Source organism: Dasypus novemcinctus, chromosome 18 (assembly GCF_030445035.2).
Source record: "Dasypus novemcinctus isolate mDasNov1 chromosome 18, mDasNov1.1.hap2, whole genome shotgun sequence".
Classification (NCBI taxonomy): domain Eukaryota; kingdom Metazoa; phylum Chordata; class Mammalia; order Cingulata; family Dasypodidae; genus Dasypus; species Dasypus novemcinctus.
The window spans coordinates 214085-241100 of NC_080690.1; the positions used below are offsets into that span (position 1 = coordinate 214085).

Sequence of the window (27016 nt, forward strand, 5' to 3'; positions counted from 1 at the left end):
GGAGTGAACTGCAACACGGATGCTCTGGAACATGGTCCAAATTGCATTCAAATGTGGGTGTGAGATGATGAAATAATAAGCAGTGGTAAGAAGAAATGAAGTCGTGAAACGTGACAACATGGATGAACCTGGAGAAGAGTATGTCGAGTGGAGCAAGCCAGACACAAAAGGGCAAATACTGTGTGATTGCACTATGATGAACTAAATACATTGTGTAAATTCATGGAGTTAGTAATTAGAATATAGGTCACCAGAAATTAGAAGGAGGGTGGAGAATGGAAAGCGGAGGGTGAATCTGTGCAGAATTGGTAAAAAGGTTGTTTGTAAATCTTTGGAAATGAATAGAAATGGTGAAAGCACATCATACTGTTTGCAACTAGCAGAGCTCTAATATGGGATGACTGGTTGAAAGGAAAAGTCAAAGGTCATATATACTACTAGAAGGAAAGCTAAAAAATGTAACATGGGACTGTACAACATAGTGAAACATGTAAAATATGAATATGGGTGATATGTATATACAAGACTGTTTTTACAAAATATAAATACAAATAAACTAAAGAGACGGAAATAGAATAGCAGCTATGTACAGCCAGGGGAAGCATGACGAGATTGAAAGGTGACGAGTTTTTTTGTTTATTTTTTGTTTTATTATTATTACTGGAATAATGAAAATGCTTTAAAAATGATTGGAGTGGAGACAACCAGCAAGATGGTGGCAGAGTAAGGAGCTCCTAGAGTCAGCTCGTGCTCCAGGGCAGTTAGTCATCACCCAGAGCTACCTAAAGCTCCGTTTCCCAGCAGAGTGAGGACCATGCATGATGAAGGCTGACCTTCCCCAAGTACTTCTTCCAGGTTAGGCACTTTCCTGAGCATGAACCATCTCATGCAGTCCTCATGCAAACCCTGCCATGGAGGAACTACTATTACCATCTCAAGTTGACAGATTAGAAAAGACCTGAGGTATAGGTATAGGAATTAAACTTGCTTGAGGTTATGCAGCTCTTAGTGATGGGACCAGAATTTGGACTCAAGCCTGGAGAGCTCTGGCTGGGAGGCACCAGCTCTGTGGCATGTGCATCCAAACATTTCTGGCTCTGGTTCTTCTAGGGCTCAAAGAGGAGGGAGAGGCTCAGGAGGGTGCCTGACTTGGCGGGAGGTGCTTGGGGAGAGCCAGCTATCATCACACATGGTCCTCACTCTGCCTGAAGGTGCTCTTTGGGTCTCTTACATCTAAATCCTTAGAAGATGCAGGAGCTGTTTGGCTGGGGAACAAGAGACTAATGGGCTAACAGTCGCAGTGGCTGGCAAGGCTAGACTTGAGGGGCAGAAGCTATGCACTGGGTAGAAAGGAAGCGTCCAGCAGCTGGGCAGCTGGGCCTTGCAGGTCTGGCTGGGGACACAGCAGTGGGGTGCCAAGGTCTTTGTCTGAGAAGTTCGGCAAGAGGAGTCCTTTCAGAGGGACCCGCCTATTCCCTCCCAAGCCGTCCCTTGAAAGGGACCACTTTGAAAAAAGCAAACATCCAGAGGACTGGTTTCAGATTCCTGAGGAAGACTGCCACTAAGGAGGCAAAGAGATTTTGGGGGCCCAGCTCGGCTTATGGCTTATTCCACCCTCTAAAGCAGTGTCTTTCAAACTGCACTGGTAAAATCAGTGAGTCTTAAAATCAGGTTGGGGGATCAAGACAAGCATTTAAAAAAGAAAAACTAGTATGATAGAATTAACAATACCAGAATGAATTGCAGGGAGAAAGGATGAGCATTTTTCATGAAACTTTTGTCAAAGTTAAATATACCTGTAGGTTTGTAAAGTATTTCTTTATGTGAGCCAGGATCAGAAGTTTGAGAAACTGTGCTCTGGAGAAAGCAGCTTATCCTTGACTTCTAATGCTCCTGCCGGGGAGAACAGTCTTCTCCAGGGAACAAAGGCCTGATGGTCAATACAGGGGCTCGCTCTTAGCCCAGAACCATCAAGCAAGAACTGTCTAAGGCAGTTGATGTCGGGATTCAGGGTCCAAGAAAACTTGGTTGGGAGCCTCGGGCTGTGTTACTAAAACGGTCAAGAGCTGGGAATAATATCCTGTTTGATGTTGTACCCCAGATTTTACACATAAACTGGTTTTAAGAAACATGCATCACCTAATTCAGAATAGACATTTATCTCACTTGTTTGGCTGTCGAGGCTTTTCATTTTGGTGAACACTGAGATTAGAGAATGAATCTGATCATGAGACAGCTCAGAACTTCAGTCATATTGTTATCCCACATGTGAAAGCGAAGTCTTCAGCACCTCAAGGTTGTGTCGTGTGCTCACCTGGCAAGCAGCGTAGCTTCCTGGGGAGCCCAGGTATCACTCTATCAGCCATAAGTCCCTTTGCCACATTTCAAAAATGTTGGTGTGCCCTGAGCAACTTGCTGAAGAGATGATGAATTCAAAATGGCTGGTTGGTGGAAATTCTGAGGATGAAGTGAAATTGTTTAACTGGCTTTCATTTCATACCGTGTTTAAGACTTAACCCGAGATATTTAAAATTGAGAAATCTCTGCTTTGAACCTCAAAATAAAGGTCATTTAGGGAAGCGGATTTGGTCCAACGGATAGGGCATCCACCTACCACATGGGAGGTCCAAGGTTCAAACCCCGGGCCTCCTGACCCGTGTGGTGAGCTGGCCCACATGCAGGGCTGATGTGCGCAAGGAGTACCGTGCCACGCAGGGGTGTCTCCCACGTAGGGGAGCCCCACATGCAAGGAGTATGCCCCATTAGGAGAGTCACCCAGTGTGAAAAAAGTGCAGCCTGCCCAGGAGTGGTGCCGCATATATGGAAAGCTGTCGCAGCAAGGTGACACAACAAAAAGAAACAGATTCCAGGTGCTGCTGACAAGAATACAAGTGGACACAGAAGAACACATAGCAAATGGACACAGAGCAAGACAACGGGGGGGGGCCATGGGAAAGGGGAGAGAAATTTTTTTTAAAAAGGTCAATTAAACTACTCAACTTTAAAATTGGCCCCTTACATCTAGAAAGTTGAACTAATTCTTTTAACAGCTCATTTTAAAATCAAAATTAACAATGGTTTAAACCTGAGAATATTTAACATTTATTATCTATATAACTTTTAATGATTTTTGGTACAATTGCTCTGTAAAATCAAGGTTTAAAAATATCAATTAAAATATATATCAATTATTATTCTGTTCCTAAAACCCAGCATTTAAAAAATTGCAGCCAACAAAACAATAAACTTTCCTTTTGTATAACTGCCTTATAAAAGACTGTTCTGTGTTACCGAATAAGTATTGTCTTGGGTTCAGAGGCAGGATGCAAAGCTTCCTGCCATTTATAAGTTGTGTGACCTTGGGCAGATCCCTTATCTTCTCACCCCTCCAAAAAAACAAAAGAATTTGATCTAGGGAAACAGATGTGGCTCAAGCAGTTGGGCTCCCGTCTACCATATAGGAGGCTCAGGGTACGATGCCCAGGGCCTCCTGGTGAAGGCAAGTTGGCCCATGTGGCAAGCTGGCCCACGTGGAACGCTGCCCCATGCAGAAGTGCTGGCCAATGCAGAAAGCTGGCGCAACAAGGTGACACAACAAGAAACACAGAGGAGAGAAAATAAGAAAACACAGAACAAGGAGCTGAGGTGGTGCAAGAGAGTGATCACCTCTCTCCCACTCCAGAAGATCCCAGGTTTGGTTCCCGGAGCCATCTAATGAGCATACAAGCAGACACAGAAGAACACACAGCAAATGGACACAGAGAGCAGACAACAGAGGAGGGGAGAAATAAATAAATCAATCTTAAAAAAAAAATTTGATCTAGATCTGCATTGTACAATGTGGTGGCCACTAGCTACATGTGGCTATTAAGTACTTGAAATGTGCCTCGTCTAAATTGAAAAATATTGTAAGCATAATATATACACCCAATTTCAAAGACTTAATTTGGAAAAAAACTAAAACAACTCAATAATTTTTATGGTAATTATATGTTGAAATGATAACTTTTTGGATATATTGAGATAACTAAAAAATATTATTAAAATTAATTTCACCTAAAAAATAAAATAAAACAAAGCACCTGTTTGGGGCCTCCAGGAGACCAGAAGAGTATCCTGCAACATCCTTGAAAGAGTGGAAGGAGGAGACTGTAGAGAAGATTCGTAAGTAGAGCATTCCACACCCCGGAAGCCGGTGCCATCCTCCCCTGGAGGCACAAGCCGTCTCCGGAGCTGTTCCGCGGCTGGAATTGGAAGTGCCACTTCCTAAAAATGGAGGAGGAAGAGACAGTTGGGCACCAACTTAGGCTACTGCTGGGTAAATCTGGAGGGCTAAAATATACCCCTAAGAAGAGCTGAAGTCTGAACCTGTCCAAGTCAGAAAGAGGCCATAGGTGCCATTTTAACTCCACCTCAAACAGGAGGAACAGGAGGGGAAGAAGAGGGGACTGAAAATCACAGTGCTGGTAGCGGCCAGCTTCTTTCCATCCAGATCTAATAGCATCTCTAGCCTAAACCCCAGTCCCACCGCTGGCAGGGAGGAGGCTGCAGGACCCTGCTTCAGCCTCTCTGGGTAACTGTTATTGCATTCAGCTGGCACAGACTAAATAGCCAGAAGTCTACTGGGGCAACTGCAGTAATTTTGTATTTACATGGCATAGACTGCTGCCCACACCTACAGCTCCATCCCTGCCCCAGGTAGGGGGAGAAAGGGGTGTGAAGCTTAATCTGTCTCTCTGGGCAACTACAGTCTAGGCCTGCATGACTTGGATTATTCCACACAGCTGTGGCTCTGTCCCTACCCCTGACAACGGAGGAAGTTGGGAGAAGCTTCATCGCTCCCTGGCGCAATGAGGGCAGCTTGAGCCTCCACAGCTTACAGCACCAACTACATCCTCGGCTCCTACTGCACAACCAGCAAGGGAGAAAGGGTAGGAAGCCCTAAGCTAAAGAGAGAAACTGCACCCAGAATAAATACCTCTAGTAAGCCAGATGCCAAGATACCAACAAAAAACTAAAATACATTCCATACATAACAATACATACCAAGAAACAGGGAACAGTCAAAGGAACAAGATAAACCTCCAGATGACGTAAAGGAGTTAACACAACTAATCATAGTTGTTCAAACAAATCTCCTTAATAAAAGCAATGAGATGGCTAAAGAGATTTAGGATATTAAGAAGACACTTGGGGAGAACAAAAAAGAATTTGAAAGCATGCATAGGAAAATAGCAAATCTTATGGGAATGAAAGTCACAACAAATGAAATTAAAAATACACTGGTCCCAGAATCCTCAAGATTTGGGTATCTACTATGGACTAAAGTAGACTTTCTGGTATTCTGCTACAGACTTATTGTGATTCTACAAATGGAAGAATTTATATCATTGATGTAGGAGGCAGTGGCCACTGGAGGTTCTGAGGGCAAGGTGAGGGAAAAATAGGTGTAATATGGGGGCATTTTGGGACTTGAGAATGTCCTGAATGACACTGCAACAACAGATACAGGCCGTTATATATCTTGTCATAATCTACAAAATTGTGTGGGATAGAGCGTAAACTACAGTGTAAACTATAATCCATGCTTAGTGGCAATGCTCCAAAATGTGTTCATCAATTGTAATGAATGTACCACACTAATGAAGGATGTTGTTGATGTGGGAAAATGTGGGAGTGGTAGGGAGTGGAGAATAGGGAATCCCCTATATTTTTTAGGTAACGTTTATGTAATCTAAATATCTTTTTTTTAAAAAAGGAAAGAATAAAAAATACACTGGAGTCATATGAGAGCAGATTTGAACAGGCAGAAAAAAGCATTGGTGAGCTTGAAGACATGGCCTCCAAAAGTGAACATACAAAAGAATAGATGAGGAAAAGAATAGAAAAAATTAAACAAGTTCTTGGGGAACTAAACAACAGCAAGAGACATGCAAACATATGTGTCATGGGTGTCCCAGAAGGAAAAGAGAAGGGAAAAGGGACAGAAGGACTATTTGGAGAAATAATGATAGAAAATTTCCCATAGATATCCACGTCCAAGAAGCACAATGTACTCCCATCCAAATAAAACTGAATAGACCAACTCTGACACACATACTAATCACCATGTCAAATGCCACCAAAGACAAAGAGAGAATTCTGAGAGCAGCAAGAGAAAAGCAATGCATAACATATGAGGGGTACCCAATAAGATTAAGTGCTGATTTCTCATCAGAAACCATGGAGGCAAGAAGACAATGGTATATAATATTTAAGATACTGCAAGAGCAAAACTTCCAGCCAAGAATCATATCCAGCAAGATTGTCTTTCAAAAATGAGGGCAAGTTTAGAATATTCATAGATAAGCAGAAACTGAGAGAGTTTACAACAAAGAAACAGGCCTTGCAGGAAATACTAAAGGGTGTGCTACAGTCTGAAAAGAAAATAGAGGAGAGAGAGGCTTCGAAGAGAGTCTAGGAATAAAGATTATATCAGTAAAAGTAACTAAAAGTCTCAAAAGAGTGGTGAAAATAAAATATGACAGATAAAACCCAAAGGTCAAAATGGGTGAAATAAGAACTGCCTTTACAGTAATAACATTGACTGTTAAAGGATTAAACTCCCCCAACCAAAAGACACAGACTGGCAGAATGGATAAGAAAATATGAGCCATCTATGTGCTGTCTGCAAGAGACACATCTTAGATTCAATGTTACCAATAGATTGAAAGATATTCCATGCATGCAATAACTAAAAAGAAGACCAGAGTAGCTATACTTATATCAGATGAAATAGACTTTAAGAGGCACTAGTAATATGCAATCTGAAGAGGAAGTCAGGAAAAAAAATTCCATTTACAATAGCAACTAAAAGAATCAAATATTTGGCAATAAACATAACCAAGGATGTAAAGCACTTGTATACAGAAAACTACAGTGAATTATTAAAAGAAGTTTTTAAAAAAAGATCTAAATAATTGGAAGAACATTCCATGCTCATGGATTGGAAGACTAGATATCATTGGGATGCCAATTCTACCCAAATTGATATAAAGATTCAATGCAATCCCAATAAAAATCACACTAGCACTTTTTAAATAAATGGAAAATACAATTATCAAATTTGTTCAGAAGGGCAATGGGTCTCAAATAGCCAGAAGCATCTTGAAAAGGAGAAGCAAAGTTGCAGGACTCTCACTTCCAGACTTTAAATCACATTATCTAGCTACAGTGGTAAAAACACCATGGTACTGGCATAGACCAATGGAACTGAATTGATGGTTCAGAAATAGACCCTCACATCTAGGTTAAGTCATTTTTGATAAGGCTGTCAAACCACCCAGCTAGGGCAGAAGAGACCATTCAATAAATAGTGCTGGGAGAACCGGATATCCAAGCCAAAAGAAAAAAAGACGACCCCTATCTCACACCTTATATAAAAATTGACTCAAAATGGATCAAAGACCTAAATGTAAAAGCAGGAATCAGGGAACATCTAGAAGAAAATATAGGAAAACATCTTCCAGATTGTGTGGTAGGTAGTGGATTTCTGAAGGAGATAAGAAGAGGACTGAGATGGACTACTGATGCTTAATGTATGTAGAAGTTTTAATTAACTTTACTGTAAAAATGTGGAAATATATACAGTTGATGGTAACACATTATAGTGAATAACAACTGGTTTATAAGTGGGAATGTGACTGGAAAGGGTAGTCTAGGGGTGTAAATGTCAATTGACAAAAAGCTAGAGAATAATATAGGGACTGAATAACACAGTAAACCTAAAAGTGATTGAGAATTATGGTTGATGGTACAGATGCAAGAGTGTCCTTTGTGAACTAGAGCGGATCTATGTCTCTCCTGTAGGGTGGTGGGAATGTGGAGAAGCATGGGAAAAATACAACTGGAGTGACCTATGGACTGTGGTTAACAGCAATCCGTAATATTCTGGAATCAATGTCAAAGATGTACTGTGTTGATAATGGGGAATATGGGAAAAGTATGCCAAATGTACATTATGGACCGTGGTAAGTGGTAATAGTCTGATGATATTATCTCATAATCTGTAATAAATGTCACCATGTGGTGTGTTGATAGAGGGGTGCTGTATGGGAATTCTGCACACGAGCATGATTGTTTTGTAAGTTCACAACTTTGGTAATAAAATATTTTTTTAAATATAATAATAGGGTGGGTTGGGGGGGAAATACACCAAATATAAGATATGGACTATGGTTAGTAAGACGATTTTAACAATATTCTCTCATAATTTGTAACAAATGTCTCAACAATAGAAGGTGCTGGTGGTGCGTTGATATATGGAAACCCTATAAGCATGCCTATTTTGTAAATTCAGAACTTTTACTATATACTTATTGTTTATGTATGTTCATGTATAAATGATATAATAATAATAGGGTGAATTGGGGAAAAATACACCAAATGTAAGATACTTTGGTTAGCAGTACTGTTTTGAGGATGCTCTTTCATTATAAAAATGTTTCACAACAATGCAAAGTGTTGGTGGTAGGGTGAGTAATGAGGCCCTGTATGGTATTACACATGTTTGTTTTGTAAGTTCACGGCTTTTACTATATACTTATTGTTTATGTATGAGCGATATACTTCAATAAAATTGAAGTGATGAATGCACAACTATGTGATTATACCAAATACCATTGATTGTACACTTTGGATGGGTTTATGCTTTATTAATATGTATCAATAAAATTGATTTTTTTAAAAAAATTAGGAGGGTAGATTGCCCCCTCTGAAGAGTCTCCAGTTCCAAGATAACTGGATTTCCACAAACCCGCTGGGAGGGGAAAAAATGGGAAAGAAAAATATTTTTCAATGTATCCCTAAAGCTTTGAAATCAGCAATTTGCTTGCCAGCCGCCCCTAGTGCTACATATGTCTTTAACAAAACAAACCACTCTCTATGGGGAAAATCTAGACACTTCTGTCAGAGTTTCCAGGCAGGCACTGCACAAAAAGAAAGAAAAAATATTTTACTGTTTTCCTTTTCTAACCTCTTGCTCTGAAATATGCTAACCATTTTTTTGTTTCCAAAGCACATTTCCAATTCCGTTATCATAGATCATTACGATGCTGCCATTGTAAGCAGGGGCCCGTTTCACACACGGTTCGTCATCTTTTCCCCTACTCTGCAATCTTCTGGAATATACCTGGGAGAAATGCATGGGGTGCATGTCAGCAAGCAGGGAAGCTCGGGTGGGTCCGACCTCCTGCCCAGCCCCAGAGACCCTCCTCAGAGGGGCTTGCTCAGGCCGGGGCGCCCAGGCAGCCGCCACCCCCTGCCCCTGCCCTGAGCCCAAGGCTTCCTTTAGGGCCCCCACCCAAGCCCTGCTGGCTCTTGAGGAATCGCAGCTTTGACAGAGCCTTGATTTTTGTGCAGCAGCCCCCAAGGTCTTGTGAGGTCAGGTGTGGCTGGGGCTGGGGCCAGGAGCCCCCTTCCCTAAAGGCAGGCTTCCCAGAGGGTGGTGGGCTACAGGGGCGCTCGCAGGTGATTACTGCCACCTGGCACGTCCCAGCCCCTTCATGCTTGGTGCTTCGTGCTGACTGGCCCTTTGCTTTAGAAGCCTTGCTGGGAATCCTGAGTTAAACCAATGCATTAGCAACATTATTCCAGGAATAGAGGGGTTGGCTCAGCAAAGCTGCCACAGGATATTCATCTGGAATGTCATTTGGGGCCCCTGGACGAGCCCTGCCCAACGTGACCTCTGCTTTTCATACTGGATTTGAGTTCAGATTTTTAGGAAAAAGCCTTTCCCTCACATGCATGGCTTAAGATGCTTCCATTCAGTGCCTAGCAGCGTGAATAGCATCTGAGCTTCCTGCAAAACGCAGAGCTTTTCCACGTTGCCCACGCACCCCGATGGGCCACTTTGTCTAGTGCTCAGCCTCCTGATGTCCAGGCAAACGGTCAGACCACCCACTTTCTCAGAGACACATCTGAGCGGTTTTAGGGAGAGCACAAGCATTTGCAGAGACTGGACTCGCCTTTTTCTTAGAGATAAATATTGGAGAATTTACAAGTGAAAGGACAGACTACGTGTGGGGTTTGCTTCAGACAGCCCAGCAGGGGAGACGAGTAATCGGGGTGTCAGAGGACAAGACTGGCTCTGAACTGGTATCGGGGGCAGGCGCAGCCTCCCTGTGCTATTCTCTCGACTTTGGTGACTTAAGACCTTCTTAATGAACGTTTGAAAATAAACAAACACTAGCGCCTGGGAGTCAGATGATGTGGTTTAAACCTCAGCCCTGCTGAGGCCCACTATGCCTGCCCATTTCTCCAACGGGGATGATTATTAAACAAGAGTGGCTGTTATATTTGCTGTGGCTGCATAACAAGTTATCCCAAGGCGTAGAGGTTCAGTAGAGGGGCAGGGCTTTCTCTTGCACAAGAATCTGCAGTTTAGCCAGACTTGGTGGGGATGGCTGGTCAGGGCTCCACTCGTCACTTTTGGAATGACCCGAAGGCATGCTCGGAGTCACCCGAAGGCTCATTCAGGTCCTCAGCCAGAGCACGACGTGGCCTCTCCACGTGGCCTGGGCGTCCTCACAACGTGGCAGCAGCTCCAAGGTGAGCCCTTGTTGTGGCCCAGCCTTGGAAGTCACATGCATCGTTCCACCACACTCTCCGTGGAGCAGGCACAAGCCCACCCAAGGCAAGCAGGAGGAGCAAAAGTGGAGGTTTCTCAACAGGAGTAGAAGGTTCTGGAAGGCGCCATCAGACCATAGAACTCGCCTGACCCACTTCAGCTCTAGGCACAAATTGATGGATTTGGACAATGAGTGCCACTGTGACGAGAAACGAGCTGCTGTGGCCGTTTGGGGAAAGCCCACCCTGTCCCAGAGGAGGAGGTCACTGCTTCGCCCGCTGCCTGCAGCTCCATACCCCGCGCCCTCGCGCGGGCCAGCTGCTCTCGCGCCCCGAGCCCTCGCGCGGGCCAGCTGCTCTCGCGCCCCGGCTGCCCCGGGAATCCTGCGGTCACGTTAGAGGGCTGCAAGCAGCCCTGGAGCTCTGGGTTCCTCCCCCGATGTTGAGCTGCTATTGTCTGTGGACTTGTGGGGTGTAAGTGCACCCCACGTGCTGCAGGTCGGTGGGGGCGCTCAAGGGCACCCACAGAGCCCGTCTGGGAAGTGGGGCCTACAGCGCACCCACTGTCCAGGGGTGTGAGGGTTAAAGCCATCCATTCGGGCTCTGGCTGGAGAGGAGGCGGCTCAGGCCACCAGAGGAGAGCCAGTCCCAGGCGGGCACGGCGAGTCGGTTCTCTCTTGGAGACAGGAGCGAGGTCTCGGGCTGGCCGGGACAGGGAGCTCGGACAGGCTCTGATCGAGCCTAAACCTGACTCGAGGCCAGTGTGCTGCACACTTGGCACAATGCGCCGTTATCTTCTCAACAAGCAGTGAAGACAAGTGTGTCTCTGGGGCTTGGACACTCGAGGAAACAGAGCAGCGTGTTTCTAGAAGGAGCCGCGCTCAGCCGGCCCCACCCAGCGTCCAAGGTCTCCCAGAGGTGGTCCCCCCCGGGCAAGTACAGGGTTTGCTCGCTGATGAGGGCCATCTCAAAGAAGAGGAAGGTGCCGGCACTGTCGGTTTTCATTTTTGTTTTGTTTTTTACAGAACAGTTTTTTTTTTAAGAGAAGTAGGTTTACAGAAAAATGCAGAAAATGCAGGGTTGTCGTATAGCCCACACACACACACACACAGTTTTCCCTATTATTAACATTGCATAAGAGTGGTAGCTTTGTTACAACTGATGAAAAATATTATCATAATTATACTATTAACTATAATCCATAGTATACATTGGGTTCCACTGTATTGTAGTTCTATTTTTTCATTTTTATTCTATTAACGTATCTACAACCTAAAATTCATCCATTTAGCCACACTTAAATATATGATTCAGTGCCATTAATTATGTTCACAATATCATGCTACCATCACCACCATCCATTACCCAAACTATTCCATCACCCCAAAAAGAAACTCTGTACCAATTAAGCATCAACTCCCCATTCTCCACCCCAACTCTGGCTCTTAGTAACCTACAGTCCAGATTCTGACTCTATGAGTTTGCTTATTCTAATTATTTCATATCAGTGAGATGATAAAATGTTAATATTTGTCCTCTTGTGTCTGGCTTATTTCACTTAACATAACATCTTCAAGGTTCATCCATGTTGCCACATGTGTCAGGACTTCATTTCCTTTCATGGCTGAATACTTCACTGTGTCATCTACCACACTCTATTTATCCACTCACTGGTTGATGGACGCTTGGTTTGCTTCCATCTTTTGGCAATTGTGAATAATGCCACAATGAACACTGGTGTGAAAATGTCTGTTAAAGTCCCTGCTTTCACTTCTTCTATGTATGTACCTAGATGTGGGATTGCCATATGGTAATTCTATACTTAACTTTCCAGGAACCACCGAACTGTTTTCCATACCAGCCGCACTATTTTCCATTCCCACCAACAATGAACAACTGTTCCTATGTCTCCACATGCTTCTCAATACTTGCTATGTTCTGGTTTTTTATTTGTAGCCTTTCTGGTAGGTGTGAGATGCTATCTCACTGTGGTTTTGACTTCCATGTCTCTAATGGCTAATGATGTTGAACACCTTTTCCTGTGCTTGGTTATTTGTATAACTTGTTTGGAGAAATGTCTATTAAAGTCTTTAGTCCATTTTAAAATTGGGTTATTAAGAAACCATTGCCTAACCCAAGGTCCTGAAGACACTTCCTTATGTTTCCTTCTAGGAGTTATATAGTTTTGGTTCTTCTATTTAGATCTTTGAATAATTTTGTTATTTTTGTTGAAGATTTATTTATTTATCCCCACCCCCTTATTGTTTTTCACTTGCCATGTTTGTTAGTGTATTAGTCAGCCAAAGGGGTGCTGATGCAAAATACCAGAAATGGTGTGTTTTTATAAAGGGTATTTATTTGGGGTAGGAACTTACAGATACCAGGCCATAAAGCATAAGTTACTTCCCTCACCAAAGTCTATTTCCACGTGTTGGAGCAAGATGGCTGCCGACATCTGGGAGGCTCAGGCTTCCTGGGTTCCTCTGGGCTCAGCTCCTCTATTTTCTCCACAAGGTCAGCTGTAGACAATCAGGTGAATGGCTCTGGGGTTTCTGCCGTGTCTAAAGAGCTGTCTCTATTCCTCTGTGCTGTTCTCCTGGCTCAGGTCCTCTCTTCCCGGGACTGGCTTTTCTTTCTTCTGTGTGCTGACTTCCTGGGGCTCCAGCTTAAGGCTTCAGCATCAAACTCCAACATCAAAACTCCAACATCAGAAACCCTCAACTCTGTCCTCTGCCATGCCTTTTATCTGTGATGTCCTAATGTCCTAATGACATGGCCCAATCAAAGTCCTAATCATAACTTAATCACACCCAGGTACAGACCAGAGTACAAACATAATCCAATATCTAATTGTGGAATTCATAACCATATCACACTACTGTAGTTTGTCTTCCTTGTTTCTTTAGGAGGCACCAGGAGCCGAACCCAGGACCTCTAATGTGGGAAGGAGGTACCTAATTTCTTGAGTCACCTCTACTCCCCACTTTGTTGTCTCTCTCATTATGTTTTTCCTCCCTGTGTCTCTTGTTGCATCATCTTGCTGCACCAGCTCTCTGCTCGGGCCAGCTTGCCTTCACCAGGAGGCCCTGGGAATCACTTGAGCCACATCTGCTTCCTCTAAAATTTCTTTTAACAATATAGTAATTTGGTGAGCAACTAATCAAGAAAACACAGCTTTAAAAGCAGTCAGATGGGAAATCAACAAGAGGCAGAAAAAGGGGAAATTCACAAATATATGGACATTAAACAACACACTTAAATAATCAGTGGGTCAAAGAAGAAATTTTGAGAGAAATAAACAAATATCTCAAGACTAATAACAGTGAGAACACAATATATCAGAACCTATGGGATGAGGTGAAGGCAGTGCTGAGAGAGAAATTTATAGACCTCAATGCTTACATTAAAAAAAGAAGAGCTGAAATCAATGACCTAACTACACATCTGGAGGAACTAGAAAAAAATCAGCAAACTAATCCCAAAGCAAGTAGAAGGAATGAAATAGCAACAATTGGAGCAGAAATAAAAGAAATTAAGAATAAAAAACAATAGAATTAACAAAACCAAAAGTTGGTTCTTCAAGATTAACAAAATCGACAAACCCTTAGCTAGACTGACAAAGAAAAGGAGATGCAAAAAAATGATATAAAAAATGAAAATGGGGTATTACTACTGACCCCACAGAAATAAAAGAGATCATAAAAAGATACTATGAACAACTGTATGCAACTAGACAACGTAGACAAAATGGAAAAATTCTTAGGAATGTATGAATAACCCACGCTGATGCTAAAAGAAATAGAAGACCTCTACAAACCAATCACAAGTAAAGAGACTGAAGCAGTCATCAAACAGCCCCACAAAATTAAAAGCCCAGGACCAGATGATTTCAAAGGTAAGTTCTACCAAGCATTCAAAGAAGGTTTAATACCAATCTTACTCAAGCTCTTCCAAAAAATTGACCATGAAGGAATGCTACTAAACTTATTCTATGAAGCCAATATCACCCTAATACCTAAACCAGATAAAGATATAAAAAAAAAAAATTACAAATTTCTTCAATGAATATGGATGCAAAAATCCTCAACAAAATACTGCTAATTGAATCCCAACAACACATTAAAAGAATTATTCATCATGGGCTTTAAAATATCAGGCAAGCAAGGGGGGTTCAACACAAGAAAATCAGTGTAATACACCACTTTAATAATCTAAAGATTAAAAAATCCTAGGTCCTATCAATTGATGCAAAAAGGCATTTGACAAAATACAGCATCCTTTCTTGATAAAAATACTACAAAAAATAGAAATTGAAGGAAACTTTCTCAACATGATAAAGGCCATATATGAAAAATCCACATCGAACATTGTGCTCAGTGGTGAAAGACTGAACGCTTTCCTGTTGAGATCAGGGACAGGACAAGGACATCCACTGTCACGAGGTTCTAGCTAGAGCAATCAGGCAAGAAAAATAAAAGCCATCCAAATCAGAAAGGAAGAAGGAAAACTTTCATTACTCACAAATGATATGATTCTATATCTAGAAAGTCCTGAAATTTTACAGTAAAGCTGCTAGAGCTAATAAACAATTTCAGTCCATGCGCAAAAATCAGTGGCATTTCTGTACAATCGTAATGTGTGATCTGAGGAGACAGGAAAAAAATTTCATGTACGACAGCAACTAAGAGAATCAAATATTTAGGAATAAACTTACCAGGATGTAAAGCACTAAGTTTCAATTTCAAGAGCAAAGGTTCATAAGCACAGTCGTCAGTATCAAGGGCCTGTCGATGGACCACCCTCCTCACTAGTCACTGCCCCTGGACTTGGGGGATTCTTGGTGCTCCACTAGAGAATGTGGCAGAGCTCCCCAGGATGGGATTACGATATTCCTTCCATTATTGTGTGAATCTCCATCCACTGTAAAAACGTTCCCTGAACATCTGAACATTTATATGCCTCATATGTGCGCCCAGGTGAGCCTCCTCCCATAGCCCCGTCACTGACACCCACACCAGTGATCCTCCCCTGCCAGAGGTGGAACCCTTCTGTGATCCACAACGTATTCAAAAAGTGAAGCCAATAAAATAGTCAGATACAACTAATAGGAAAATGAAATAATGAGAGTTTTAAAAATAAGAAAACATAAAAAATTTTTAATAAAAATTGGGAATAATAAAAAAGAAATTTTTTAAAAAATTTTTTGACATTTTGCCTCTCATCACTATAAGCTCTGTTGTCCCATAGCACAGTGACATTTTCTTACATCTGTTCCCCCCACAGCTGGGTTTTAGGCAGGTAAACAAGGAATCCTGCCCGACTCTTGTGGGTGTTGTGAAGAGAGTAAACAGCGAGTCTTATCTAACCCGTATGGGGAGGGAAGTTCTCTGTGGGAAGATGTTTCCCCAAACACAAGACGGGGGCAGGTGAAGACCCACCTGCACCCACTGCCCCCTGGCTTCCATCTCACCCATCTTTGGGTCCAGGGCACCCACCTCAAGGTTCCTGCCAGAGCTGGGACGCTGGTGTAGCAGTTTGAGATTATTTATGAACTCCAAAAAAGAGAGATTATGTTTGTAAACTGCTTTGTTCTTTAGTTGTATCAGATTCAGCTGAGATGTTTTTGATTAAATTATGTTAAGATTAAGACTTTAATTCAACCAGTAGGGAGTAACTCAGGGTTGACTCGTCACCTGCCTGGTGGACAGGCACTCAAGGAGACACACAGAAGAAGACACACCAGGGCCGAGGAGAGGACTTTGACCCGAGGGCCCCGAGAAGAGCTGAGCCATTCGCCTGAGGGTCTACAGCTGACCTTGTAAGAGAACTGAGCAGATGAGCCTGGAAAGAAACAAGCCTTGGGAAGAGAGACGAGCTTTATGCCACCTACAGCTGAGATCGGGAAAAGGTGGAACCATGGAGCCTTAAGAGGGAGAAGGACGGACGAACCCTCGCGGAGACCGGCAACCATCTTTAGTGGGAAAGTACCTCTTATGGTACCTTGAGTTGGGCGCTTTAGGACCTTGTGACTAACTATAAGCTTTTACCCCAAATAAACGCCCTTTGTAAAAGCCAAAAGAGTTCGGTACTTTGCATCAGCACCCCTTTGGCTGACTGATACACTGGTGGAACATTCTGGAAGCCTGCCCTTCTTGCCGAATCCATCCCGCTGATGTCGGCAGGGATCACCGCACCCCCGAGAGGGAGAGCGAGCAGCACAAAGGGTCTGCACCTGCCCCTAGGCTGGGGTCTTGATTGGCCAACGTCGCCTCTGGCTGCTGCCCTGTCTCCAGGCTACCCCTTTCTGCCCCTTTGGCCAGCTGCACCGAGTGCCTCCGTGGACACACTGGGGGATGGAGGGCGGCACCGGATGAACCAGGCTGTGCCAGTCCCCAAAGGGTTCACAGAAGTGGACGAAAGCCCGACACTGAGCCTGGGCCTGTTTTCCTCTCCTGTAACGGCGGATCAAGGGGGAAAACAGAGGCCAGTGCCCTCCCAGGCTCCACCAGCACTTGCTAGGCAAACAGGAGCACTGCCTCGTTCTCGGGCCTCTACGGCGGGGCTGCGCCGGCCGCTGGGTGCTCCTCCCTGCTGGGGCCCAGGGCTGCTCCTGTTCTCTGCCCACTGTGTGCTGGGGTTTCTGAGCCTGCCCTCCCCCACCCTCCTCTCTAGGACCCAGGGGGGCCATGGGCAGGTCTGGTCTGGTCTGCAGACCTCGGCTACCAGGTGTGGGTGCCCGGCTGAGGGCAACAGGCGTGCCTGGAGAAGCTGCCGCCTGCAGGTGGTCCTCCTTGACAGTCCGGCAGGGTGTGGGGTACGGGGCCTGGCCCCGGGTCGGGCAAAGGACACACCCTGTCCCTGGGAAACTGTCTGAGCGCCCACGTGTGGTCGGTCCTTCAGAGACCCCCGAGTTCCACCTCAAATTGTGGGGTGGTCTCTGCTCACAGAGCTAAGGCGAGGAGCCAGCAGGCCCGACTAGGTGCCGGGGACTTCCAGGACATTTTTGTCTTTGTGCCGTCTTTCCTTGGAAAAGGGGGTCACGCTTGACAAACCGTTGTGTAATTTGCTCTGATTTCTGCCTTTCTCTTCCGGGGATCATGTCCCTGACAGGAAGGGCAGCTGTTTACCAAGTGCCCCGGTGCTGGGCATTTAGGCTCTTTCTAGAAACAATGTCACACTAAGTGTCTTCACCACTATACGGCCCTTTTATTTCCTTCATAAAGTCCTAGCAGTGGGAGTTGATGGGCTGCACCTGCCCTCCTGCCCGAGGAGGGGCTGCTGGAGAGGCGCCCGTGGGGAGCGCTGGCCGGTTCCCAGGCAGCCCCAGCCCCAGCCCCCTGCCCTGCCTCCCCCCACTCTGTCTCTGCCGGGTTGTGGGGTCCCGGGATGTAGCCTGGTTCCTCTCCTCCCTGGGACCCAGCGCCAGGCCTCGCGGGGAGGCCGGGCAGCCTCTGGCCTTGGAGCGGCCCCCACAGCAGCCTTGCCTCCTTGCCTCCCGCCCCCACGCAGCGCGCCCACCCCCAGCTGGGAAGAGACTCCTCCTCCGCGAGGCTTTTGTCTCCTTCTCATCAAAGGCAGAGCCGGGTCCACCCTGGAGCCTCCGGCTGCGCAGCGCTGGGCGCGCCCCTTCAGCGGACCCTCGCGCGGCGGCTCCTCCTGGAAACCAGGTCAGCAGGTTCCTCCGGGCCCGGCAGGAGCCTGAAGCCTCGAGCCTGAAGTCCCCTCGGCATCCCGGGGCTGAGCCCGGGCCTCGCAGTGCGGGGGACAGCGGACAGCGTCCCGCCCTTCCCCGGGCGCCCCCCGCCCAGCCCCGGCCCCCGCCTCACCCCAGCCTCCGCGCCCGACGCTCTTGGGGCGCACACCCCACCGCGCTCAGCACAACCTGCAATCCCGGGCGTCCGCGGGTCCCGGCTCGGCTTCTTTCTGCCCCCACGAGCCCCCGCCCGAGGGTCTCGGCTCCTTCTTTGGCGCGCCCAGAGCGGACCCGGTTGGCTGCCCGCGATGCCTGTGGGTGGACGTCCCCGGAGCCCATTGGGTGCGCAGAGGCCGCAGGCGGCGGGGCCGGGGCCGGGGGCGTCGGCCGCGGGTGGGGGGGCGGCGCTCGGAGGGAGGGGGCGGCGCGCGGGTGGGGTGGCGGCGCGCGGGGGGAGGGGGCGGCGCGCGGGGGAGGGGCGCGCGGGCCGGGCAGCAGGGGGCGTGCGCGGGGCGGGGCGGGGCCGCACCTGTCTCGGCGCGGGAGGGGGGATGCCCGGAGCCGCCGCGCCCCGCCCCGCGGGCTCCTCCCCGCCGCCGCGGCCCCCCGGCTGCGCCCCGATGCGCTGCGCCGGGAGCCGGCCGGAGCTCGAGTCGCCGCCGCCGCAGGGGCGCCCGGGCCGGGGTGACGCCGCCGCCGCCCGCGACCCTCCTCGGCCCCGCCGGCCGCATGGAGCCCCCGGAAGGCGCCGGACCCGGAGGTGAGCGCGCCCGGGACCCGGGGCCCCCAGCCGCCAGCTCCGCAGCGGGTCGCAGTGGCCCCCAGCCTGGCGCGCGGCGCCGCCCGGGGAGTGGGGCGCTGGTGGGGGGGGGGGCTCCGCCCAGCGCACCGGGGCGTCCGAGCTGGGGGCGCCTGCCGGGACCGGCCAGCCCTGCAGCGCTGGGGCTGGGGGCGCCCAGATCCGGTCCCCGCCCCTGGCCTCCGCGCTCGCTGCCGAGCCTGACCCGCTTCTTGGTGGGCGGCCCAGAGTTTCATCCTGACACCCCGGCGCCCAGCGGGGCCTGGGGAGGGCGCTGGTGGGCGGGGGAGGGGCAACGGCCGGATTTGGGGTCCCGCACCGCGAGGCGTGGGCGCGACGCCGCAGGCGCGTCCGCTTTGTTCACCGGGCGGAGGTGGGGTCCGCTGGGGAGGGCGGGGAGTCCTGCGAGTGCTCCTGGGCTGCCATCGGGGGTCCCACGGAAAGCCGGGTGAACGCCCGGACGCGGCCTGCGGGGCCGGGGCGAGGCCTCGGGGCGCACGCACTTGGGAGAGGGCAGGAGTGCACGGGCCGCGCCTCGGGGAACTGTGGGGTCCCACAGCCCCTCAGGATCCGTGCGGCCCCAGGCAGGGTGGGGGCTGGTGAGGGGGGAACTCGGGAACCAGAGCTTCGCCCTGGAATTGCTCTCAGGAAGGGTCTGCATCCGGCTGACCCCGTCGAACTCGGGTGACAAACAGCCAAGCTCACCCCGGAACCCCGCCCCGGAACCCCACCCCGGCCAGTGAGGGGCAGCTTGTCGCCGCCTGCCCGCGGCCTCCTCTGGAGCCCAAAGGGCCCTGGGAGGTGGTTCCCAGCTGGCCTGCCCCACTCTGTCTGCAGGGGGTCCAGGCAGGCGGAGGGGTGGGCTGGAGGCACCCCAAGCACTACCAGACACGCCCAGGGGATAATAGGCTTTCTTTTCTTTTGCATTAGGGGGAGGGGGTCCAGGCCCTTTCTGGCAACTAACAGTCCCAAGACCCTGCACAGCTTTGTGGGGAAGGGGATTGGAGAGCACGGCGAGGGGTGCTTAGCGGCCTCGCTGCCGGTGGGTGGGAGAGCCTGGGCTGAGCCTCCACGTCCACAGCTGTTGGAGGAGCCCCCCACCCCGGGACTTCCTGAGGACTGCGCCTTGTCACCGTGTGCAGCCCGACCAGCCAGCCGCCACCAACTCCCCTCCAAGTCCAGAGCGTTATTTCAGAAATCTCTAAAAGATACGGACTTGGTAAAGCGTAGCCACAGTCTTTTCATACCTGAAAGAGTTATCAATAATCTTAGTATCAAACCATCCCGAGTACTATCTTAGTCCGGTTGTCCGTGTCTGGTGGGCGTCTGGGCCCGCATTCTGGTGCTCAGGGAGCTTCTGGTCTGATGGGGGAGGCGAGACCACCGAGAAGGATTAGCGGAGAGGGTGGAGGACCTGTGCATCGGAGGAGCAGGCGCTCCCCTAGAAGCCCTACCTGGTGCCTTTAGGAAGCCGGGGTGCTACCCTCGCCTGGACATCTGTCCACCTGGACACCTGTGGGGCAAGCAGAAGGCTCAAACCCGGGCGTGGGCGGCTGACCGACTGGACAAGGCCTCGCCCAGCACCCCGGAAAGGCTGTGTGTCTGGGGGGTTGGGCAGGAACTGAATCCAGGACACGGGTACTGGGGAAATAGGGCAACGGGGCCCCGCCTCATGGCCATCTCCCTCTTCCCACATGATATTCATCCATTCACTCCATTCATTCATTTGTTCAACCAGGGAGAGTGTTGGGGCACAGCCGAGGACATGTGATTCACCCCAAGGCCTCGGCACAAACGTGCTGGGAAATAGGTCAGGGCTGCGCACTCCCATTGCAGCCACCCAGGGAACGGCAGGTGGGAGGGCGGCTCTGTGGGCGCTCCTCCTGGGCAGGCACCCCAACTCCAGCCTCCCCCACCGGGGTACAGGCTTCCCCCCCTTGATTGGAGCCTTCTGCTGGACAGCAGGCTTGGGTCACCCCAGCTGATGGAAACGGGGTTGACCTACCCATCTGCTCTGACGAATGCGGCTGGCACGTGCCTGGCAGTGGCCCTACCATCTCGCGCTCCCTCGAGACTCAGGAGTCACAGGCCAGTCCAGCCTGGCTGCTCCCGGGGCTCTCGCTCCATATCCTGTTTCCATCTCATTTTTCCAGCCAAAAGATGTGTCCTTGATGACAAACGTTGCGTCTGCTGTCTCCTCTCCCTCTCCGGCTGGGCACGGGCAGGGTGTTGGCACTGCCAGAGGGATATGGCTTCACAGAGACGTGAAGGAGTCAAAACTAGAGGCATGGCAGCATCCAACTTCCAGCTAGCAAATGTCACCAACTCGACGGTGCCATTGCTGTTCCCAGGATGTTAAAAGTGGCGAGACGCACTTCGCTGCCGCACCACAGTGCCACGGTGCCTGCAGGGGCTGTGCCCCTCTGGCCGCAGCATCTGAAATGGGGCCTGTCAGTGTTCCCAGCACCACCACTCCCCAAAGCAGGACGGACGGAGCTTTCTGCTTCAGCTGAGGTCCTCCAGGGGAACACATGTCAAGGGGAGGGAGCCCACGTGGGTAGAGGGAGGCGGGGGCAGCGTCTGAGTCCTGGCTGCTTCCTGTACACATACAGCCAGAGCCCGGCCCCCAGGCTCAAGGGCGCTCAGCAGTTTCCCCCCTCTTGGAGCAGAAGCCTGGTCTTTAGACGTGTGACCCTGCTGCGCCCTGCATGGCCACCTCTCTGCCCGGCTGCTTCTCAGGGACTTGCTCTCCCAGGGTCTTTGCACTTGCTGCCCCTTTCCAGACTTCTCCCCCTCCTCCAGACCCCCTCTCTGTTGTCTCCTCAGTACTCCCTGAACCCCCAAAATGGGAGACCATGCCCCAAATCCTGGCACTGCCTTGCCTCTCAGTGGGTGAGATCTTCATCTATTTTGTTCAGGTCTCTGTCCCCAGCACAGAGGTGGCACCCAGGAAGCCTGGATGGATGGATGGGAGGATGGGAGATGAGAGGGTGGATGGATGGGTGGATGGGTGATGGGAGGGTGGATGGATGGGTGGATGGGAGGATGGATGGGAGGATGAGAGAGTGGATTGATGGATGGGTGGATGGGTGATGGGAGGGTGGATGGATGGATGGATGGATGGGTGGATGGGTGATGGGAGGGTGGATGGATGGATGGATGGATGGATGGATGGGTGATGACAGGGTGGATGGATGGATGGGTGGGTGGAAGGGTAGATGGGAGGATGGGTGATGGGAGGGTGGATGGGAGGATGGGAGGGTAGATGGATGGATGGGAGGGTGGATGGATGGGAGGATGGGAGGATGGATGATGGAGGAAGGACGGATGGATGACTGATGAGACCTTCTTATCTGAATGAGATGGTATCATAAGCAGAAACCCCACCTCGGACAGGGTCCAAGGAACCTTTGCCAGCTTCCTCATGGACACTCTCGTCCGTCCACTGGGCCCTGGACCAGCCTGGGATGTGACTGCAGATGGGGTGGGGGGACCCCGGCCCAGGCAGGCTGGGGGCCTGGGCACTTTCCTCAGTGTCCAAGGCCCTGCCTTGCAGCTGTGAGGATGGCGTCGGTTTATAAATACATGTGGAGAAAGTGCTAGAAAGACATGAGCACAGTGAAATATCGCGGTCAACCCGGTTCCCACAGGAGGCCCTGCAGAGCTGCCTTTGTCCGGGAGTCCGTGGGTTTGGAGGAGGTGGAAGGGGGTGGGTGTCCCCGAATCGGGAAGGCAGGCGAAGGCTGCCCCAGGGCCTCTCACTACGGCCTGGCCTGGAGCCCCAGGGAGGTGGCAGAGTGCGGCCTGCTCTGCTAGGACAACGGGACGGAGCCCGCGGAGGAGGACGTGTGGCGCACCAGGCCATCCCCTGCCGCCCGCCCCCCAACCCCCTTGGGGCCGCGGGGCTGCAACGGACGAGGCAGCACAGACCCCACTTGCAGGCAGGACAGGCTCGCATGTGGTGACGCTCCCTGCCCTGTCCACACTCTGACCCTCGAACAGCTCAGCTGAAACCACAGGGCTGTGGCACCGATGGCGTCCCCACCCGACAGTGCGGCGCCTGCTCGTGTCCTCTGCACGCAGAGGTGACCTTCAGCGGAGGAGCATCCGGGACACGCAGGGGTGTAACTCTACCTCTGCGGGCATCACCAATCCCCCCGCCCCCTTCCACCTGGCACCCCCCAGGGACCACACAGCACTCTGGTCACCTGGGCAGGCTGCAGCTGCGTCCGTGGGCAGCCCCGACAGCCCCAATAGCCCCAACAGCCCCCCGACTCTGCCTCTGGGGACAGCTTGGCGTGGCCCTGCCCCGGGACACGGGCCCACCGTCTTCCTCGGCTCAGCGGGGAAGGGTACAAGGGCTCGGCTCCCGGCAGCTGTGTCTGGCCGCCGGCCGGGCTGTCTGGGGCAGGACCGGTGGGCTCCTCGCAGGCAGCTGTCGCCCGGACGCCCAGCTGAGGCGCCCCCTCAGCTCAGGGCTACAGCTGCTGGGGCCAGGGCTGCTAAAAATACCCCATTCACGGGGCACTCGGGAGGGGTCGCCCCAGAGCAGGCTCTTCCTGGCCTCGGATGGGGCCAGAGGGTCCCCGTAGTCGAGACAAGGAAGGCCGGTGGCCTCGGGGTCTGGCCTCAGCACGTCTGGTCGCTCTGCCCTTCACTGAGAGCCCGCGCGGCCCCTCCCGCGAGCCAGCTGAGGGGAGGGGGCTGTGGGGGCATCCCCGCAGGCAGCAGGGTCACATGGGACGGGGTGCAGTGGGGAGGTGGCCGTGATGAAGGATGCAGGACCTGGGGGGCTGCGGGCGCAGGACAGCAGGGCAGCGTGGGCGCAGCAGGACGAGGCCAGCTCTTCCTCTCCTTTGGTGATTTTGACAATGAGAAAGTATTGTTAGTTGGAGTTCAAAAGCCAGAAAGGTTTTCACAGGACATCAGGCTGCCGGGTATGGGGCGGGGGAGCCGTGGGAGGCCAAGGGCAGGAGCCGGTGGCCAGCGGGCAGCACCTGGACAGGGCCGGCGTGAGGCCACGTCCGCCTCCCCCGCGGGAGCTGGTGGGCATCGGGGTGAGCTGGGGGGCCTCCTCGCAGTGACGTCTGTCTTTGGTTCCAGAGCTCACCGAGGCAGCGGAGGGGCCACGGGCCCCCCTGGGGGTCCCAGCCCACGGGCCAGGCGACGGCTGCCACACGCCAGGGACTGAGGAGGGACCGGGCATCCCGATACCCGCCTCAGGGCTCCTGCAGGTCACGGAGAGGCGGCGTAAGTAGGACCCCCGCCCGGCACGCTCAGCATGGCCCCTGGCGCCCGGGGGCCTGGGGAGGTCCGTGGAGCCGTTTCGTTCTGCGCACGCTGCACTCTGAGCAGAGGCCTGTCTGGCCTCGGAGGGGCCTCGGGTCCCCCAGCCTCGTGGGCAGGGCTGTGGGCTGACCAGGCCCCTGGCCCTGCCCCCTCCAGAGCCTCTGAGCAGCGTGTCCTCCCTGGAGGTCCACTTCGACCTGCTGGACCTCACCGAGCTGACCGACATGTCCGACCAGGAGCTGGCGGAGGTCTTCGCCGACTCAGATGACGAGAACCTGGCCGGCGAGTCCCCGACAGGTGAGGGCGGGGGTGCTGGGTGCCCCCGCAAACCCCTGCTGTTGAAACTGTCTCATCTCCAATGTGTGTTTTCAGAAGTGTTTGTCACCACGGCGCCCTCTCGCCCTTCCTTAACTGCGCTTTTCTAACAGGCAGCGAAAGGCCACAAGTCCCATTTGCTGAGTGAGTTTCCATCACGAGCTGGGCAGCGCCAAGCTAGGGTGCAGCCCTGGCTAGACTTGCCCCTTTCTGTCAACTCAGCCCCCGTCAAGGCCACTGCCTGACTTGGTTTCCCCTCCTGTTCCTGAGGGTGCACTGCCTACTGCCCGGGACCCTGAAGGCCTCAGAGCCGCCAGGTGGCCGGGGTCTCCGCCCCAGCTACCGGGACCTCAGGGCTGGTTGGTTCTTGCCCACCTGAGCGGGAGGGGGCACGGCCCTGACTGCGGCAAGCTGGCGCCGCTGGGTACGGCCTCGTCCCAGGCCCCGCAGGCAACCAGCAGCCTGCGCCTGGTGGGAGGGGTGGGCAGGGCCCTGCGTGCGCTTCCTGCACGGCCCCCCAGTGACTGCTGCTCACGTGGACCCGAGTGCACCCAGGGAGACCCTGGAAACCCACGTGCTCAGCGGGAGGGACACCAGGTGAGGGCCCCAGCCCCGCTCCTGGGGAGGCGCCAAGTGGCCGCCTCGGCCCCTGGACCTCAGGGAGGGAGGCCGGGCACGCCATGGCCACGTCTCCCCCACGGCCACGTGTCTCACCCTCGTGCCCAGTCCCCCAGCTCTCGGAGACCTGACAGCATGTGCCAAGACCCCTGCCCCCCGCCAGGCCGCCCCAGACGCCGGGGCCACAGCCCTTGGGGCGGGGACACGCCAGGATTTTGTGAGCTCCAGGGACCGCGTGTGGCCGAGGCGGCCGGTGGCCTCCTTGGTGCGCTCAGGTCCATGCGGGTCACCAGGAAGCTGTGCGTGATGCGCACACACACATGCCCTCATGTGCTCATGCACACGTGGGCTCACACGCTCACTCGCGTGCCTGTACATGCTCACTTGCATGTGCTCGTGGACACGCTCCCCACCCGTGCTCACACGCCACTCCCACTCACGCGTGATCACACGCTCGTGTAGGCACAACCCACACTCCCGTGCTCACACGCTTCAAGGCACACAGGCTGCCCGCCAGCCGGGTGCGCCCAGCCCACGCCCTCGCCAGCAGCTGCCTCGCTCCCACCCCCAGGTCTGCACCCACTGCCCCCCGCCGGCTGCCTGCGCTCCCCGTCCTGGACACGGGCGAGGGCCGCGCAGGGCCGGGACAAGCTGCCTCCGGCCGACCCTGAGCAGCAGGCTGTGCTCGTGGACACTTTCCCCGACGCAGAGAGGCCCAAGGAGGAGTAGGCGCCTCTGTCCACTGGGCCCCGCCCTCAGCGCACGCAGTTCAGACAGCCGGCGCCTGCCACCTTCCCTGGATTGCGGCCCCTGGCCTGCGCAGCCCTGGTCAGGACCTGGAAAGACGTGGCTGTTGGTTTGGCCAGCCTTCTGGAAAGTTCTGCTGCAGGACTGGAGCCTGTCTGTGATTCCGTGTGGGCTCGGCACGGGGGGCCCAAGCCAGTGAACCCCATCTGCACACGGCGAACCATCAGCACGGAAGTATCTCGGCGTCTCCCTGAACCGTGACGGAGCTGATCTCGGAGCACAGAGGGCGCCGCTCACAGCCACCCTGGCTGGCCTGGGGGCTCGGCCTGGGAAATTCGCCTTGAGTGGATCCCTCACCCTTGTGCAGCCCCGGTGGCACCGCCAGCTCCCCTCCCTGGGACCCTCTCCTCTTAGCTCAGAGCACCAAAAATCGCCGCCACTGCCTGGAACTCGGCCCTGCCCCCCGACTGCTTGGGGGCAGGGGCTGGGGGTTCGCCCTCCCCCGGGGCCTGGGACGGAGCCCCACACGCCTCTGCTCTCCAGGTCGCTGGCTGCGCGCCCGCCTCAGCCCGTCACAGCCGGGCGCACACAGGTGTGCAGGCACAGCAGGTGTCCTTGGCCGCAGCCTGGTCTGGGCTCAGCAGCTCTGGGAGGTGAGGGGGCCTGGGCACAGAGCCTTCCCCCAACTCAGGGGGTCCCAGCTTGGTTGCTCCTGACACTGCTTTTTATGTGCAAAGGGGCACAAGTTTGAAAGCAAGACAAAGAAAGGTTTTGAAATAAAAGTTTGTCTTTTCCCTGTTCCCAAGCCAGTCTGCCTGCCCCCGTTTAAATGCGTCTGGGAGGGACGCCCCAAGCACACTGGACCTACCGGGGGCCAGCAGGGCCGCCCTCTCCCCAGCTCCTTCACAGGTGAGGTCTGCCCATAGACCCACCCCAGGCCCTGCCACCTG

At 52.1% G+C, this 27016-nt stretch overlaps 2 protein-coding genes across 3 annotated transcripts in view; one reads left to right on the forward strand and one right to left on the reverse strand.

The window, feature by feature from the left end:
* Positions 1 to 18636, reverse strand: part of GAS8 (growth arrest specific 8) — a 46062-nt gene extending 27426 nt beyond the window's left edge. Inside the window, exons 1-3 of one of the 2 annotated variants that reach the window (XM_071209023.1) lie at positions 18488 to 18636; positions 4083 to 4266; positions 2315 to 2457 (exon numbers count right to left, since the gene is read on the reverse strand). The gene's annotated coding sequence lies outside the window, so the exon portion shown is untranslated. Of the gene's footprint in view, positions 1 to 2314; positions 2458 to 4082; positions 4267 to 18431 lie in introns of both variants that reach the window. The other variant, XM_071209024.1, reaches the window with a different exon arrangement.
* A 339-nt stretch (positions 18637 to 18975) lies between these two features.
* On the forward strand, positions 18976 to 26871 carry DBNDD1 (dysbindin domain containing 1). The gene is made up of 4 exons (XM_004473436.4): positions 18976 to 19058; positions 24201 to 24347; positions 24543 to 24683; positions 25891 to 26871. The coding sequence occupies exons 1-4, from the start codon at positions 19028 to 19030 to the stop codon at positions 26046 to 26048; spliced, it is 477 nt and encodes a 158-aa protein (XP_004473493.3). The 5' UTR covers positions 18976 to 19027; the 3' UTR covers positions 26049 to 26871.
* Positions 26872 to 27016: the final 145 nt, after the last annotated feature.